The 17,192-nt window shown below is 42.4% G+C and overlaps 1 protein-coding gene across 1 annotated transcript in view; it reads left to right on the plus strand.

Moving 5' to 3' along the window:
• Window positions 1-16,881, plus strand: part of LOC124553982 (ankyrin repeat domain-containing protein 65-like) — a 44,214-nt gene extending 27,333 nt beyond the window's left edge. The window contains exons 2-3 of the mRNA XM_047128006.1: window positions 6,781-7,336; window positions 16,038-16,881. Coding sequence (XP_046983962.1) covers window positions 6,792-7,336; window positions 16,038-16,518 — 1,026 coding nt within the window. The 5' untranslated portion in view covers window positions 6,781-6,791 and the 3' untranslated portion in view covers window positions 16,519-16,881. The remainder of the gene's footprint in view (window positions 1-6,780; window positions 7,337-16,037) is intronic.
• The last annotated feature ends 311 nt before the right edge of the window (window positions 16,882-17,192 follow it).

Raw genomic sequence — 17,192 nt, forward strand, 5'->3', positions numbered from 1 at the left:
TGTTTAATTTCTTCAAATACATGTTTGTTTGCATGCCCGTAAAATTGGCTGTGTTCCTTTCATTTAGACACCTTTAAGTGTAAATTAATATATTTCTTACTTCAATAATCGAGACTTTACTCTTCTCGTTTTTTATACATTTTTCAAACAGAGCCAAGTTTGACTGTAGTAACGTGAAATAAATTTCGCGCATGGGATTACTGAAAAAATCCAATTATTTTAAGTGGCCTCTTTGGCGTCAAAAAATTGTCCAAAGGTTAAGAATTCTCTCAACTGCGGGCATTAACAAGAGCCATCTTGCTTTTCAATGAGATAGAAGAGTTTGATGATTTACATCAACGTATAAGCAGAACTTTCTCAACTTGTCCTCCCAGAGGGTTTTGAAACACAATTACGTATTTTCACGACGGTTGTTCAATTTCTAGAGTTAAGACTGCAGCGGCGCTTGATACTAGTACTGTGGAGAATACGGGCAGGCCATCCAGTTCCCTCTACATTGTTTCCTAGGCGCTCCTTAATTTGGTGAAACACATTCCGCTGACCGCGTCGAAGAAGGTCTCCTGAAGTCATTGGTATTGCCTCAACTAAAGCGATTAATTTATCTGATGGAATTTGCAGTTGTCTTAAAGGATCTAAAGAAAACTTTGCAATTGTCTCCGATGTTTCGTTATTATGTGACTCAAACTTGAACAGCTGTTTTTGGATTCCGTCACTTTCAGCTAAGTAGTAGTCAACTGAAGGAAACACCTTTCCGGCCTTCTGGTTCGATGCGTCGGTTCCAGTGTTCCAAAATGAAACTGTTTGCTAATGTTTTGTGCGGTCAGACACGGAGTGTGGTGCGATAATATTTTTAACAATCGCTATAGCTTTGGTTGTGGCAGTAGACTGCTTTGCTGCGACTTTGTAGTCGGGATACATTGAGGCATTCACTTTTACGTCACAGTCAAGGACTGACGATGCGTGACAACTTCGTAAGCTGCTGTTAGTTTTGCAGCAGCTACGAGTAATTCTTTCTGGGTATCTTCATTCATCATGAATGTAGCCATGTGCTTTGATGTTGATGCTACCGCGAATCTATTGGTAAGATTCTTCGTAGAAAGGTGATGCCTCACGTCTGGCTTACCTCCGTGAGTTCTGAGATGAAACAGCAACGAAGCTCTCAGCTCTGCCTGATCTGCACGTCCTTTCTTGAGAAAAGACCGCTTTTCTGTGTAATCATTCGGAAAGCGACACACTTTTTCCAGACATTTTTTAGCTGTGATAAGCTAATTAGGCGGTAAAAAGTCGACAACACTTTCGTCACCGTACACGTGACTATACGTTACCAACTCGCACACGTTGTTCGTATAACGTTTAGGAAGAACCGTCTTATCAGATTGCAAATGGGAACTGGCCGATTTTTCCGTGTGGCGCTGCTTGTATAGTTCCAGCCACGTACTGCTGGAGATTTCTGGTATTTTCTCCAATGACAGTGCTGCATCCAGAAGGTGCTTGCATCGGAAACAGAGGATACGCAACATGCAACGCCATCTGTGAGATGATCTTATCAACATAAACTTGTTGACATAGAGAAAACTGAGGCTGCATTTACATGTTGCGCTAAGAGATGGTGTTGCGTCAGTACGTCAGCCAAGTTCGTTAAGGGTATTTTGCAAAATGGGGACATAATTTCCTCTTGTCGGGGGTGTAGGGAGAGGGAGGTCCATACCAGTGACGGTCCTGATGTTTCGGGACGGATGGCAGCCGTACCTGCAGACCACCGCGCTCTGTGAAGTGGATGGAAACTCCGACAGTGCCGCCTGTTTTCGTTCAGCCAGAAGTACCGGTCGCGATTCGCCTCGCGCCAAAGATTGGGACTGCTTCTGCTACGATGCAAGGGCAAGGATTTTTGATCGTTAACTGACACGAATTCATTTAAGATAACCACAAGACAGCAGCTATGCGAAGTATGAACATGCTATTTCCCTTTGTCGACAAGTTTTCAGCCACAGTCATTAACAAATATCTTGAGACATCATTCTTCTGAAACAGGATATACTGTACTACAAATAAATTATATTACTGTGTTATGTCTTTTTGGGTACATATATTTTCGGAATGGAACGTATTGACCTATTCTGCATGGATTCCTATGTAAAACTTTTGCTCTTAAAGAGGGTTAATTGAGTGAGATTTAGAAATGCATCATGCTCATTAAGCGAAGTTACGATGAAACTTAATCGTGCAATAATCAGTTACTTTTATTCTACCACCAATTAAACTACAAATTAACTACTGACATATATATATAGTGTTAATGAACACTTTAATTGTAATTAATTATCACACTTCCTGAAATTTAACTGTGCCTAACTAACGTATTTCAATAAACATAATGAAATTAAGCATTGTAATTATGATTAATAAAATTTATGTAACTGTAACATCCCACTTACAATTGTGCACAGCTCGTGGTCTACTGGTTAGTACTGGAACCTCTCTATCACGGGGTGTCACGTCCGATTACCGGCTAGATCGGCGGATTTTTTTCTGCCCAGAGACTGGGTGTTCGTGTTCTCCTCACCATTTCATCATCATTCAGAAAAATGGGGAGACTGGAATGTGAAAAAGATGGATGTTGAGCGCCCTACAAACCAAACCACCACCACCACCACCACCACTCACAATTGTCTATGGTTGTGAATCAAGTTTACTAGTGGAAATCATGAGCAGGACTTCAAATGCTGCTCATCACTTAATTTACATCTGTAAATATTTTTGTCTGTTTCACTTAGCAGCATTTTTCTTCACAGGTCAACAAAGCGGAAGGGTAGGACATGAGCAAACTTCTGCAGTTAGTCAAACTGTGTTAGTGGAAGAATTAAATTCCAGCAACCATCTTCATAAAAATCGCTACATTGCGAATCAACCGTTTGCGGATCTGATGCAAAAATTGGGTTCTGAGTAAGCAATTGCCTTGAATTTAGCGTTAAGGCAATTTAAATGAAATTACTCAGTGCTAAACTCACTGTATCTTCACTAAGAAACAGCAGTCACAAAACACAATAGTCCATTACATTTTGCTTTTCGGGTGGCACATGTTGAATACAACATGGTGCTATACTACTACACCTTTGTACTCCTCGGAAGACGTCACCACCATACATTTAACACTGTCAGAAGTAGTTGTAACAATGTGTAAAACGCAGCACGTGCATCGGCTATCAACGTGGCAATGAAATGACCTGGATGCTTTCTGTAGGTGAACAGAAATTGGGTGTCCGGCCCCTTCTCTCTGAACTCGTCTTCTCCTCTACCACCTCTCTTCCAGGCCCACTCACGTACACCTCCAAGGTCTGTACCTCGGCTGCAGCTTCCTCTAGACCTCTCACTGGTCCCAAAAGTCTCGGTTCACCCCGCGGCTCTCTGTCTCCTGTTTCTCTTGACGTGTACCCATTTCAGTAGTAATATACACGGATGGCTTGAAGGTTGATGGTCATGTTGGGTTCGTTTACGCTCATGGACGACATACTCAACAGCGCTCCTTGCCAGATGGCCGCAGTGTTTCCACTGCAGTGCTGGTAGCCTTCTCTCGCGCCCTTGAGCATATCTGTCCCTGCATCAGAACTCCTTCTTCATTTGTAGCGACCCCTTGAGCACCTCACAAGCTCTCCACCAGTGCTATCATCGCCATCCTTTGCTAACGGTCATCCAATAGTCTGTTTACATCCTCAAACAACGTGATCAGTCTTTCTATGGACCCAAGGTCACGTCGGAATCCTGGGAAATGAATTTGCTAAAAGTCTAGCCAGACAGACTACTTGTAAAATCTGGAGATCGGCCTACCGGAATCTGTTCTTCGGTTCAGTATTATACCGCGAAGTTTTCGGGCTCTGGTATACAGAATGCTGCTCCCTGACTTTGCTGAATAAGCTACGAATGGTAAAGGTGACGACGAATGTGTGGTAGTCCTCCATGCGAGCTTTTCACAAGGACTACTTCGTCCTTTGCTGGCTCACGGTCACCTACGTTGCGAGGACCCACCAAAGTGTCACTGTGGTTCATACTTGAGTGTCTGACATCTTATTGGACTGTCCAGATTTTGCCGCCCTGAGACGGACCTTCAACCTTCCTGGCGCACTGCCTGCAGTGTTAGGTGACAGTGCCTGAACAGACGATCTAGCTTCAAGTTTTGTTCGAGAGGAGGATTTTAAAATTCAGTCTAAGGGTTGGCATGTGGCCTTGTCTTCCATCCCTTCACCCTACCTGCATTTTAACTCATCCCCGCCCCGTCTGGTGCTGTCTATTCGACTTGGTATTCATCTTTTCAGCATTTGTGTTTCTCTTGCCTTTTGCTCTTAGGCTGGGTATTTTAGTGTGTGGCAGTGGCTGGCTCATCCATTTTTATTACTGCAGTCAGCCAGCCAAGGCGACCTGCTATATTGTTTTTAACACTTTTAACAGCTTTTCTTCCTTTCCGTTAATATTTCCTATTTTTGCTTGATATTTCGTTTCCGACTTCAGTGTGATTACTCACAGAGTCTTACACATTTTCTTCCCTCCCAGATTTCAAGCAATAATAGCTGTTCATTGCGTAATGGCAACTGCAGTGCCACTGTCAGCTCGTAAAGAATGACGACAGTGATAAGCGTCACAAAAACTGAATTGTACCGAGGTGAGCCGAGCAATACTTGTATCAGGCCCCAGGAAAACTTAGAGGCTGTAGCCAGGTCTTGCCTTTGGGATTTAGCAGAACAGCCAGTGTGGCCGTTAGGCTAAAATGTTTTGAGACACCCGATATACGGCATAGGCCCCTAATTTAGCTTTCATTTGTCTCGAATCTCTTGTCTAGCACAAAATTCCAAGCGACTGGAAAAAAGTGCATCCATATAGCCAGAATAAAAAAACGAATCTACAAAATTACAGATCAATGTTCTCAACATTCGTCTTCTGTAAAATCCTTGAACATGTTATCAGTTCAAAGAAAATAAATTTCCTTTATTTAAGAGCCTCTGTGTGCAAATCAGCACAAATTCAGAAATAATTGCATGTGTGAATCTCGCCTTGTCATTTGACATGATTATACTGCGAACTCTGGTTGAAGGGCAAAAGGTAGTCCATACTCCGGAAAGTATCTGCAACTGTCGCACTGCAGCCTGTTAAAGGAGGTAGCAACAGAAAAGGTTCCCAGATATGTGAGTGACTGAAAGACTTCTTCAATAATAGAATCTAATATGCTGTCCTTGATAAAGAGCGTTCATCAATGACAACGGTATCGGCAGGGTGGTGTGAGAGGATCCCTGTGATCCTCCATATACATAAATGAGCTGGCAGACAGGGTGGGCAGCAATCTGCAGCTATTTGCTGATGATGCTGAGGTACAGAAAGGTGGTGTTTTTGAGTGACTTAGCAATGTACAAGGTGACTTAGACGAAATTTCTTGTTTGTATAATGAATGAAAGCTACCTTTAAACATAGAAATATGTAAGCTATGGCAGATGAGTAGGAAAAACTATCCAGTAGTGCTCCACTAAATCATTAGAAGTGTGCTGCTTGACAGTCACGTCGATTAAATATCCTGGAGTAACGCTGCAAAGCGATATGAAATAGAACGAGCACGTAAGTAGGGTAGAAGGGAAGGCGAGTACTCAGTACATTTTAGGAATGTGCCAATAACCTGTAACGTAGATGTCTATGGAACAGTAATGCGACTCATTCTTGGGTACTGTGTGAGTGTTGATCGTCACCGGGTCGGATTGAAGGAAGAGCATCAAAGAAATTGAGGCAGGCTTCTAACATTTGGTAGCAATAGGTTTAAAGAAAATGTTACAGAGCTGCTGTGGAAACTCAAATGTCAATCCGTGGGGGGAAGCTGATGTTCTTTCAAGGAACACCATTGATAATATGTAGAGAATTGGCTTTGGCCGCTGACAGCAGAACGATTCTGCTGGTACCAACGTACATTTCGCGTAAGGACCCAAAGATATGATTCTAGGAATTAGGACTCATAAGGAGGCATATAGACACTTGTTTCACTGTCCATTATAATTATCTGGGCTGTTATGCCGTGGTCGGTTGATGAATTCTGTGTCAATTCCCAACGTTTCGTCTCCGACTGCGGGAGATATCTTCAAGGGGGTCCGTAGCTCGATGGAAGGTCCAACACACCCACTGGCTCGCTACTGACTGTTCTGGGTGTGTTGGACCTTCCATCGAGCTACGGACCCCCTTGAAGATATCTCCCGCAGTCGGAGACGAAACGTTGGGAATTGACACAGAATTCATCAACCGACCACGGCATAACAGCCCGGATAATTATAATGTACATGATATTTCCGCCCGTGAAAGTCTACATTTTAGTACTTGTTTCACTGTCGCTCTACTTGGGAGTGGAACAGGAAAGGTAATTACTAGCAGTTTCCTAAATACCTGGAGTGATTATGAGGCTAAGTCGTTCAGTGAAGCACCGCTATAGATTCTCCAGGCCTTGTTTGTATTGCTTCTGATCTCCATATTTAAAACCTTCATTGTTTTGTAACACTGTACTGCGACTATAAATTTCAGAAGTAGTGTCTTCACCCCTTTCTGTCGACTTCTTGTGGGAATTACAGGTGTTTGATATTGTATTGTTGAAGACACGTTGCTATCACCTGTGGCTAGGGAAGGATGTCATGCAGTTGTGATTGACATGTAATGGGTGAAATTTACCCGCTGTTGCTGAGCACAGATCACCTATGCCTAATACATGAATTTACGGTGCTGTGTAAGGGCAAATGGCTGTTCAGTGATGCCTTGTTTCAGAAATATTCACAATGGCAGCCGCCAAGGAGGTGCAAGAGGCTGCTGCTACGAGTGCTGGGGAAGGGGCCACGGTGACGCTGGTGGCAGGCGACACGCGGCTGGTGGCGCACAGGGCCGTCCTGGCAGGCAGGAGCCCCGTGTTCGCCGCCATGCTCTGCCAGGACACGCCGCAGGCCAGCAGCAGTGTGGTCACTGTCCCTAACGTGGAGGGCCCGGTGCTGCACCAGATGCTGGCCTACATGTACTCCCTCCATGCTCCCGAGGTGCCCCGCATGGCCCCACAACTCCTGGCAGCTGCCGACAGGTACGGCATGTGGGGGCTGAAGGTCCAGTGTGAGGAGCAGCTGGCCAGTCAGCTGTCAGCAGAGAACGCGGCGCGAACAGCGGTGCTGGCAGTGAGCCACTCCTGTCCCAGCCTCGCAGAGGTCGCTGTCGCCTTCATAAAAGCCAACTCGCTGGTGTTTGCCACAGCGGGTTGGGCCGATGCGGTCCTCAACCACCCTGATGAGGTGGTCAGAGTGAGTCAGTTCCTCGGTGGGCCACTAACAGAAACCAGGTAAGTGCGAGACAAGATCTGCATTTCCGATTCTTAAGTGTGAAACTCTGTGCCCATCTCTCTCTGTTTCTTTGTGTGTGTGTGTGTGTGTGTGTGTGTGTGTCTGTTCAAGGCTATAATGTTTGCCACTGAGTTTGTATAGATGTCTCTGTCCTGTAAAATGCAGCTTCATTGATGCCTACAATGCCTGGTACCTCAGAATACTTTTGTTGCCTGCCAGATTCAAAGGGAATTGTTAAGGCTTTCGTCGCCACTCGTTGACAAACTGCCTACTGTCTTCTATCTCGGGTTCTTTGGCCGATGTTCGTCTGATGATTTTACTGACATTTCGCCAGCACGAGTGGCTGGCATTGTCAAAGCTTCAACCTCCACTGCCAGTGGTGATCTGGAGCCCACCTCGCTGCCGCAGACGGGATGACTGGACGATCAATCATTACCAGGATGAAAGAACATAAGAGACATTGCAGGTTGGGCCACCTTGAGAAATCAGCCGCTTATTCAGAGAAGCTGTAGAAATAGAAAAACACTTGAATTGCTTCAACAAGAAAGCGGAAAGCCTTAAGGTAAACGGATCCTGGATTCCTGTAATGCAGCGAACGACCGTCGCAGGTAGCAAGAGTACATCTGCACCGGAAATGACAGCGGAAAAGCCCTCGGACATTGGTGCAACAGGTACATATGGTCTGCGGCTGTGAGCTCGGCTCCAGTTCACCACCGGCAATGAAGGGTGAAGCTTTGACAATGCTGCCGTAACATCAGTAAAATCATCAGACGAACATCGGCCAAAGAACCAGAGACAGAAGCCAATAGGCAGTTTTGTCACATTCAAACATATCTCTAAATTTAACAGTGTTTACCAGCAGATGTCATGAAATAGCCCAAGTTTTCATAGCTTCAAAAATTTTAACCTTTAAACAGTCCCTTCTTATTTGTTGTCACTGTTAAATTGCATGTGTACAAAACGTTGCCCTATAGCTTTCTGCATCAGGTGTCTCAACAAAGGTACAAACCCTTTGTATACAGCATCAGTCATTTTGCTGTGGGCACAAAGATGTGTTGCTCAGCACATAAGCCGAAGCAGTGATGTGTCTAGTTTGGGGCCAAGACGAGCTGTGCCTCAGGACTCATTCTGTGCACTGTGCAGGTCACTAAAATCCTGTTTGCATAAAGTAGAGTTTAAAGCTGTTTAGTGTGTCTTCTGCAAATGCTACTTGCAGTAAAATACCTAGCAATAGTGTCACGCTGCGTAAACACAAGAAAAGATGAGGACTAAGTGTGTCACTCATAACCAACACCTGGTACAAAGTAGCCTATTGCAGCACAGATCATGTTGAGCAACAATATATTTACAGTTTTCGATTGATGATGTAGCTAATATAGACCTGAGGAAATCAGTTCGTGTAAAGTAGATAGTCAGAGCAATTGCTATTCCCAACTCAGTGTTTACAATCTGAAAATAATTTTCTCAGCACAATCCTTAATTGTCTTCAGACAGTACAAGAAAACTTTTTAACTACATTTAAGGCACAGCAGATGAAACAGTTTCTCATTAATGTCTTGTATAGAAGATTCGCAGAAAAGGTGAAGTGAGCGTCTGTGCAGCCATGTGAGGTTGATCATTATGCATGCAACCTGCGACCAGCTCAAAGGATAAGAACCCAGGCCTTACGGCAGCTCTGGGTGCTCCCATGCAATGTGGAGTCTCCCCATATTGTTTCTCTCTGTTCAGCCATCATGCAGAGCACATGCAACACTCACTCCCACAGAAGGGGTTTAGTGGTCAACATGCTTTGCTTGCATCCTTGATGAAAAGGCGTCATATTTGTCTGCCTGTCTTTCACGTTTTCTGTATCTTCACAAAACTCTCCAGTAACTACCACATGATTTCCTTCAGTTAGGGTTCTGCTGATGGCCTTCTCTACCCTACCCATTCCTGCTGCTGTACCTTCTCCGGTAACCAGAGCATTGAAGAGTCACTGATATTTAACTTCCATTTGTTCCACACCACTTAGTTATGTATTCCCATGAATTTCTGATAGCTAATAAAATTTTTGGCTAGACTTAATTATTTATGCAATACTTTGTGCTGTTTACTTACTGCAGTTTCTAAGCGCGCAGTCCGGAACCGCGCGACTGCTACGGTCGCAGGTTCGAATCCTGCCTCGGGCATGGATGTTTGTGATGTCCTTAGGTTAATTAGGTTTAAGTATTTCTAAGTTCTAGGAGACTGATGACCACAGCTGTTAAGTCCCATAGTGCTCAGAGCCATTTTTTTGTTTACTTACTAGAAATTTTCTCTTTTGGTTAAATTGGCTGCACTTCCTAGATCATTGATAATTAACTTCTAGCCTCTATTGTTAATTATTCAGCCTGATTCTCTGTTGTTTGGTTAGCATGATATGAAAATTCATGTTTGAAACACGAAATATATCAAAACTGCTCTACATATTCTTTAAAGAATTTGTTTTCGAAACACATCACCCATGAATATACTATCTAATCGTATTAATGTGACAACCTGTCAAAGGCCTGAATAAGCTTCTTTGGCAGCACAACGTATGTGGGAAGAGAGTCAATGAGTTTCTGGAAGGTACAGACAGGCCAGCTGCACTGGGCTTCTCAGTTTAGAATCCATGGCATGAACAGCACACTCGAGGTAGTCCCAAAGATCCTCGATTGGAGTGGTGAGGGGGAAAGGGGGGAGTTGTAGGAAGGCTGGGAAGTATGAATAAGAAAATATGTGATGATATCAACAGGATGAGGAAGTTGAGGAAAAGGTCAACATTGAATAGCAACCCAGGAGTAATTTTGAAGAGTTCAGTGATTTATTTGTGTCATAATTAGCAAAACAATAGCAACAATAATTCAGTTTTGGAAGCCATTGTCACTCCCAGAAAATCAAGTGACAGGAAGAGAGTATACAACAATAGTGAATAGGTATCTCTGTGTGTAAAAAGAGAGAAACATCTAATAATCATTGGTTTGCTGTAACAGGGGAAGGTGAAAAGACATAGTTAAGAGACAATATAAGATTATTGGAAAGAATGAGAGAAGAGAAAGTTTCCTAGAATTCTGAATTAAATATCTACTGGTAACAATAAACACGATCTTAAAGAGTCGAATCAGAAGAAAGTGGAAAAGGCCTCTTCTGCCTCAGCTCCTCAAGATATGGAGCTCCTTGGTCGCGCCGCTGCAGTTTTGCATAACAGCCTGTCCCAGCATTGACACACATACAGAGCAGAAACTCTACTCGTTATAGATTACTTTTCTGGCTGTTCCAAGAAATTTGGTGCTGATAGCACCACCTACGTTTATGTGAGATATGGAGGTGGGGGGAGGAACTGAGTTTTTTCACATGAGAGTAAAAATACTGCTCCCTGATGTCTTCACATACTATTACCCTGTCCCTTCTTCTTGTCACAGTTTTCCACATATGAGTATCCTCACCTGTTTTGTGGAGAACTTCCACAGTTCCTTTATCAGTTCACATCTTTCTATAGCCTCCCATTCTGAATGTGGTATTCTCCTTTCTTGCTTTTCTCACAGCCCACGACTCATTTTCATTCACTACTCAGCTCCAGATGTGCATTCTCAGATACTTCTTCTACAGATTAAGGTCTGTGTTTGGTATTTGTAGTCTTGTTTTCTGAGGAATGTCGTATTACCCTGCTGGAGCAACTTTCTTTGTCCCTCATGTCTATGTTTGTTGCTAGTGTGGTCCTTAATTTCCATAACTTTGTTATCAATGACATTTCTACTACTACCCAATACATTCATATTTCTTTTGATTGTAAATCCAAATGTTGTATTCATTAGACGGTTCATTCCATTTAACTGCTCTGGTAATTCTTTCTCACTTTAGCTAATGATAACAATACCATCAGCGAATCCTTTCATTCTGAATTTTTATTCTATTCCTGAATCTCTTAAGTTGCAGCAGTGATACCTCGATTTTCGTTTTAAACGATCAGGGTAAACCACTTCTAGCATATTTTGAATTAGTTCCTCTTTCTTCCATTCCTATTTTGCCCTGTCGATTATTGTGTATAACTATATATTATCTGCATTTCCCCTATTTATTAAACCATTTTTCAGAATTTTCTAAGAGTTGCGCCATTTTACACTGCCAAAGCTTCCTAAAGATAGACTAATCCAATAAACATTCCTTTATTTTCAGTAAATATTGCTTCCATTACCAAGTGAAAGTGCCTCTCTGAGGCTTTTATCTTTCCTAAATCCAAACTTATCAGACTATATAATAGATCTAAAATTTTTCGCGTCATTGTACTGTATGTTGTTCTCATCATAAATTTGGATGCGGGAGTTGTCAAGCTGATTGTGTGGAAGTCTTCACTTATTGGCCTTTGCCTGCTTCTATAGTATCTGCATGACATTTTTTTCTGAAGGTCTGCTTGTATGTCCCTTGTCATAGGTCGTGCAACCAACTTGAACAGTAATATGGGTGTCACTTTCACCAAACGTTATAGAAATTCCAAAGTAATATTATCCAACCAGATTGTCTTGTGTGTGTGCAAGTATTCCAAAGCTTTTCTTATGTTCTAATACTGAGTCCCCTATGTTTTGTTATTTGATGACCATTTTTTCTTGTGTCATGTCATCTGATAGTTCTGGTCATTCATAGAGGTCTTCACTATACTGTTTCTATCCTTGCTCTGCTCTGCTTTTAACAACGGAATTCCTTTCTAACTCTTGATCTTGAATGCTCACACTTTTCCAGCAACCATTTTGCTTTGTCTTTCCAGAACTTCCTTTTTCATTGGTTCCTTAGTGACCTGTAATGCTGTAGGGAATAGTCCTAGAAATGACATACTATTTTAACGTTTTGTTTTTATTCAAAACATTTAATCATTTTTTATTATGTAAACACTTCAAAATCCAGGACATACACAAAAATGATTAGAAATCATTAAACATGAAACTACAATATTAAGAAAAAATTAAGACAAGAAACTATGCCCATGTGTCATTTTATACTTACAATAGGGACAAAATGATAGTGCACAATTTTCAGAAAAAGTAAACACCCTAAGCCAAAACCTCTTGAGGGTTTAATACATATCCATGCATATGTTTCTAAGGTCTGAAAAGATTTCTCACAAAATTCATAACTGTAGCTGGGATATCAGCATACTGTGAGCCCATACCTTACATCTAGTATATTTAATGCACGATTCCCCTGGTCTTGAATGGGAGAAGATAGTGCAGTATATACAAACACAGTCATGAAAGGCAAAGGTCCCAAGTTTGAGTTTCGGTCGGGCACACAGTTTTAATCGGCCAAGAAGTTTCATATCAGCACACACTCCGCTGCAGGGTGAAAATCTCATTCTGGAAACACAGTCATCTTCATCTGCACTGAGATCTGAGTTATGGGCTTCCACCCTGCTTAACTATATTCTTTTGCAAGCTTGTCAAAATATCTGTCAATCCTCAGTTAATTTTCACTGGTGCACTTTCTTTTCTAGAAGCATGTTGTTGGTACAGCTGCTCAGAAAGCCAGAAGAAACCAGAGTTATTATACGTGTCTTTAATGAGCATTGTACTGCAGCACGAACTGGAAATACTTCATCAAATGGTGCCTTGAGTCATCTAGAGCCATCTTTTACAAGTCTGAAAGCTGTTTGTGGAAGTATTCCTCTTCAGATGGTGAAATATTCTGTAAAACATGTGAACATGCAGGAAAATCGGGATATTCGTTGTCGCGCCTAGGTGGATGTGAATTTTGGTCACCATGTACAGGCGAAGATTGTTTTTGTCCAAGCTGCCGGCCGAGCCCATTGCATACAGGGAGCATGCAGCACTGTGTGTCCCATGAGCCAGAGAGGCGGCCGCCGTTTATGCCTTCTTCTCACTCTCCTTTGGCAACAGGATGGCTTGGATGTTGGGCAGGACAAAAGCCTCTGTGGTGATGTCAGAGGGCAGCTTGTTGCGCATCTTATTGTTGCAGATTGCAGGTCCAAGTGGTGCAGGCTACGATTCCATCCAGTTCAAGCACTCAACTGCTAGGTACTGAGTGGTGGCGGCTAGGTAGAATGGTGCCCAGGCACCCACAGGCCCTGCATAGTTAGCCTTGCGCAAAAGAGGGTGGATTCTGCTGACTAGGAACTGAAGCCCAGCCCTGCTTCAGTGGTACTTTCACTTTCCCTTGACTTAGCCTCCCTTTTTGCGTGTGGACATTTCAGCTAGCTAAGTGATGCAGGCGAACGAGAAGGCAGCAACAGTGTGACCTAGAGTGAGTCAAGCAACTTTAGGAAATCCACTCTTAGTATTAACCACACATGCTTCTATACCTTATGCAGTGGCAAAGAGCTAACGCATTTGGCACTGGGTGACGTTGGGTGTGTTTCTAGGTGGTTTGAAACTTTCATTATAATGGGTCTTCATGGGCCCGAAAATGCAAACGTGTATTGGCTGAAGTTGGCAATTACAGTGGGATAGTAGGCAAGAGAGAGAAGCTCCATTTTCATTGGCACATTTCAGTACTTGAACATGTTTGAGATTCCAGCTATCGTCATCACTGATAAACACTTTATTCTCATTGCTTACCTTAATGAAACTAGAAAAATTTCTCCAGCCATTCATCCACTTTCTGGCCCTATTTCTAGAGTTCTTATAGGTACTTCATCAGTTAATTGCTCTTTCGGTATTTTCTGGGGTAGTGTAAAGCTGGAGGTATAAAGTTAGCAGCAGCATTCATGCACACTAATGTTGTAAAGTGCAACCCCCTTTCAACAATTGTAAGTACCCCCGCTTGTTTCTCCAGTCATTGCAAAAAATTTTTGACTCATGTCCACACATGAAAGTACAGATGAATTCATGCTGGCGAAATTTCTTCTTTATTGAGGACATTCATACACCATGTAAAATCTGTTAACCTGAACTCTATTAAATACCATTGCATGAGCCAAAGTAACAGCTTCCAGCTCCCTTAAAGATAAATCAGGATTGTGTGTCATAAATCCTTTCTGTCAGTCCTGCCAGCAATTTTCTTCTCCTTATTAAATTTGTGAGAGTTACTACTTTGTTCTGCGGCTTAGTAAGCTAGTTCCTTTGGGACACTATATCCTGCATAAACCCCACGTCAAATGTAGACGAAACCTCTGGCCCTTCGTTTGTGGCATGCCTTCTGAAAGTCACCTCTGATACACCAAATTGTCTGGCTGCTCTCAATCAGCCAATTTCATTCTTGTTTACTATATTGATGGCCCTTTCCATGGCTTGTTTATCCCATCACGTATGTAGTCTTTCGGACAAACATTTTAACAAACTGCAAAAATTTGGTAGGAATTGGGATCCAAGCTCTTTTGTGGTATTAGTAATGCTATTGCAATGCATTTGTATATATTTTAAATGGTTTTATTACGTCAGTTGTTCAGGCAAAAATGAGTCGTTTTGCCCTTACTCATGATATGTTATTTTATGGTATACATGTAGACATAGATGAAGTGACTTAGTTGCTCTTTACCATAGCCTCGGATTCCAAACAACGGGGTCTATTCATACACAGTCCCATGATGCTTTAACTTGATTTCGGTATCTCTGTGCACTCTGTGTTCTAAAATGAAGTAGCAACATTGCTACTATGTACTAAATGTCACTGTTGGTCCCTGTAAACCAGTGGACACAACAGAGGTAGGCAGTGGAGCACCACCACCACCACCACCACCACCACCACCACCACCACAACCACAACCATTGGTGGACTAGTAAAGCACTATGGGGGTCAACACGATTTGCAGGCTGTTAAATATTGTAGACTTGTTCATGATTCACATTGTCTACCTCATTATTCAATAGGACAGGTTATGGAATGTTACATAAATTTTCAAAAAGCTTATTCATCGAGAGTACATGATGTATGTAAGAGTTCATTAATTTTTCATTCCATTTCATGGATTTATTTTAATTTGGAACAGTCGTATTACCATTTTAGTGCGCATCTGATATTTTAACAGAATGGATTTGGGCATATGGAAGATGAATATAATGTTGATAAGTTGTAATAAATCTCTTGGCAAAATAAGAAAAGTACATGTCATTTATTTGCTTTGTTTGTCCAGAAGTTGCCACATTTTAGATACCAGCACATGTCACATGCATTTTACAGTATGTATTCTTTCCTAGGATGACTGTAGTGAACTTGTCAGATACAAGTGACACTATGTGTGTGTGTGTGTGTGTGTGTGTGTGTGTGTGTGTGTGTGTGTGTGTGTGTGTGTCTGTTTTTCCCTGTTTTTTCAAATATGTTCATGTAGAAGACTGTACACTTTTAGAGGCTTTGAAGGATTTTGCTTTAATGTCAGGAAAGTCTTTAACATGTAAATGTAAATTGTTTTGTGTGTAATCTTTGGTAGTTTCACAGAGAACTAGTATAAGCTGCCTGAAGCATCTATTTTAGCGGATATAATGACTGCTAAGTAACAGCACACCAAGTTGAAAGAAAGTGAGCTACAGGAATCAGCGTGTCGGAATTTGACAGATGAAAATCTTGAGAGGTCGCATAAAGAAACTTTTAATGGATGGTGGTTGAAGACAGAACCACTATACCTTAATATGAGTTTCGTATCATAGAAGGGGAATATAGTATGGTCGTTGTTGGACATATGTATACATTTTTGGTTGTATGTTTTCTTTATTAAGTGTGTGTTTTCAGGAGTGAGAATTTTTATGTTTTGAGCAGGAGCCTTCCTGGAAAGAAGAGTAGCAGAGGACTGATCCAGGCAGCTAAGGAGGGGGCGGTGGAGGAGCTCAGGGTGCTTCTCGCGACAGGGGCGAAAGTGGGGGCGAGGGACGAGGACATGCGGACTGCTCTGCACTGGGCAGCTGAGAGGGGACACCTGGCAGCAGTAACATGTCTGGTGGAAGGTGGAGCAGAGGTGGATGTGAGGGACAGCAGGCAGAACACGCCACTGCACTGGGCTGCATACCGTGGTCATGTGGCTGTGACGCGGCGATTGCTGGACTCCTCTGCTGACCCCGATGCCAGGGATAAGTATGGGTGGACGCCGCTGCACTGTGCAGCGAGATGCGGCCACACAAAGGTGGCGGCCGTGCTGCTCGATGCAAGGGCTGACACTCAGGCCAGAGATGCACGCGGGCACGAACCATGGGTCATCGCCAGGCAGAACGGCAAGCAGCAGCTCGTGGAGATGCTATCGTGAAGCATTCAGTGCAACAAACATCTCTGCAATGATACTGAAATGACTCTCTAGATCTGTTTTTGATATTGTTCTAGATACAGAATGCGAATGTGAATTTTAAAATCCATCATTTGTACTCACCTTTAAGTAGGACTCACGTACAGTGGTGTCATTATCATAAACATTGTATTCTGTGGTGTGCGAGGCAATTGGGGTTAAGCAGCCGTTCATGCAAGGTGCCTGCCACATTCAGACTTGACACACAAATGATTAAACAAGAAATTCTATACTTTGATAGAATGCAACACAATCATACAACTGTTAGAATGATAATTGTTCATGGTCCTATGTGATAATGCAGCTGTAATTCCAGTGTCAACAAAATAAAAATGAGGTAAATTCTTATAAAAGAAAAGGACACAGCCAACTTTCCAGATTAAAAGATAAGAATATGTTTCTCTGATATAACAAGGTATCTACTTCTGCATCTGCTGCAATAATGGAATAGCTCGTTTATTTTATTATAATGTCATACTGGTAGCATTATTCACATTAATTTATGTGCTGGTCATCTGGAATTGTAAAAGCAGTTCATGTTTAGCTACAGAGAAGCAAAGCACAATCTCAAATCTCATGACCTTCATGTGGCCGTAACACTGCTGACATGAAACATGATACGATCTGACAGATAGTGT

This window comes from Schistocerca americana, chromosome 11 (genome assembly GCF_021461395.2).
Source record: "Schistocerca americana isolate TAMUIC-IGC-003095 chromosome 11, iqSchAmer2.1, whole genome shotgun sequence".
NCBI lineage: Eukaryota > Metazoa > Arthropoda > Insecta > Orthoptera > Acrididae > Schistocerca > Schistocerca americana.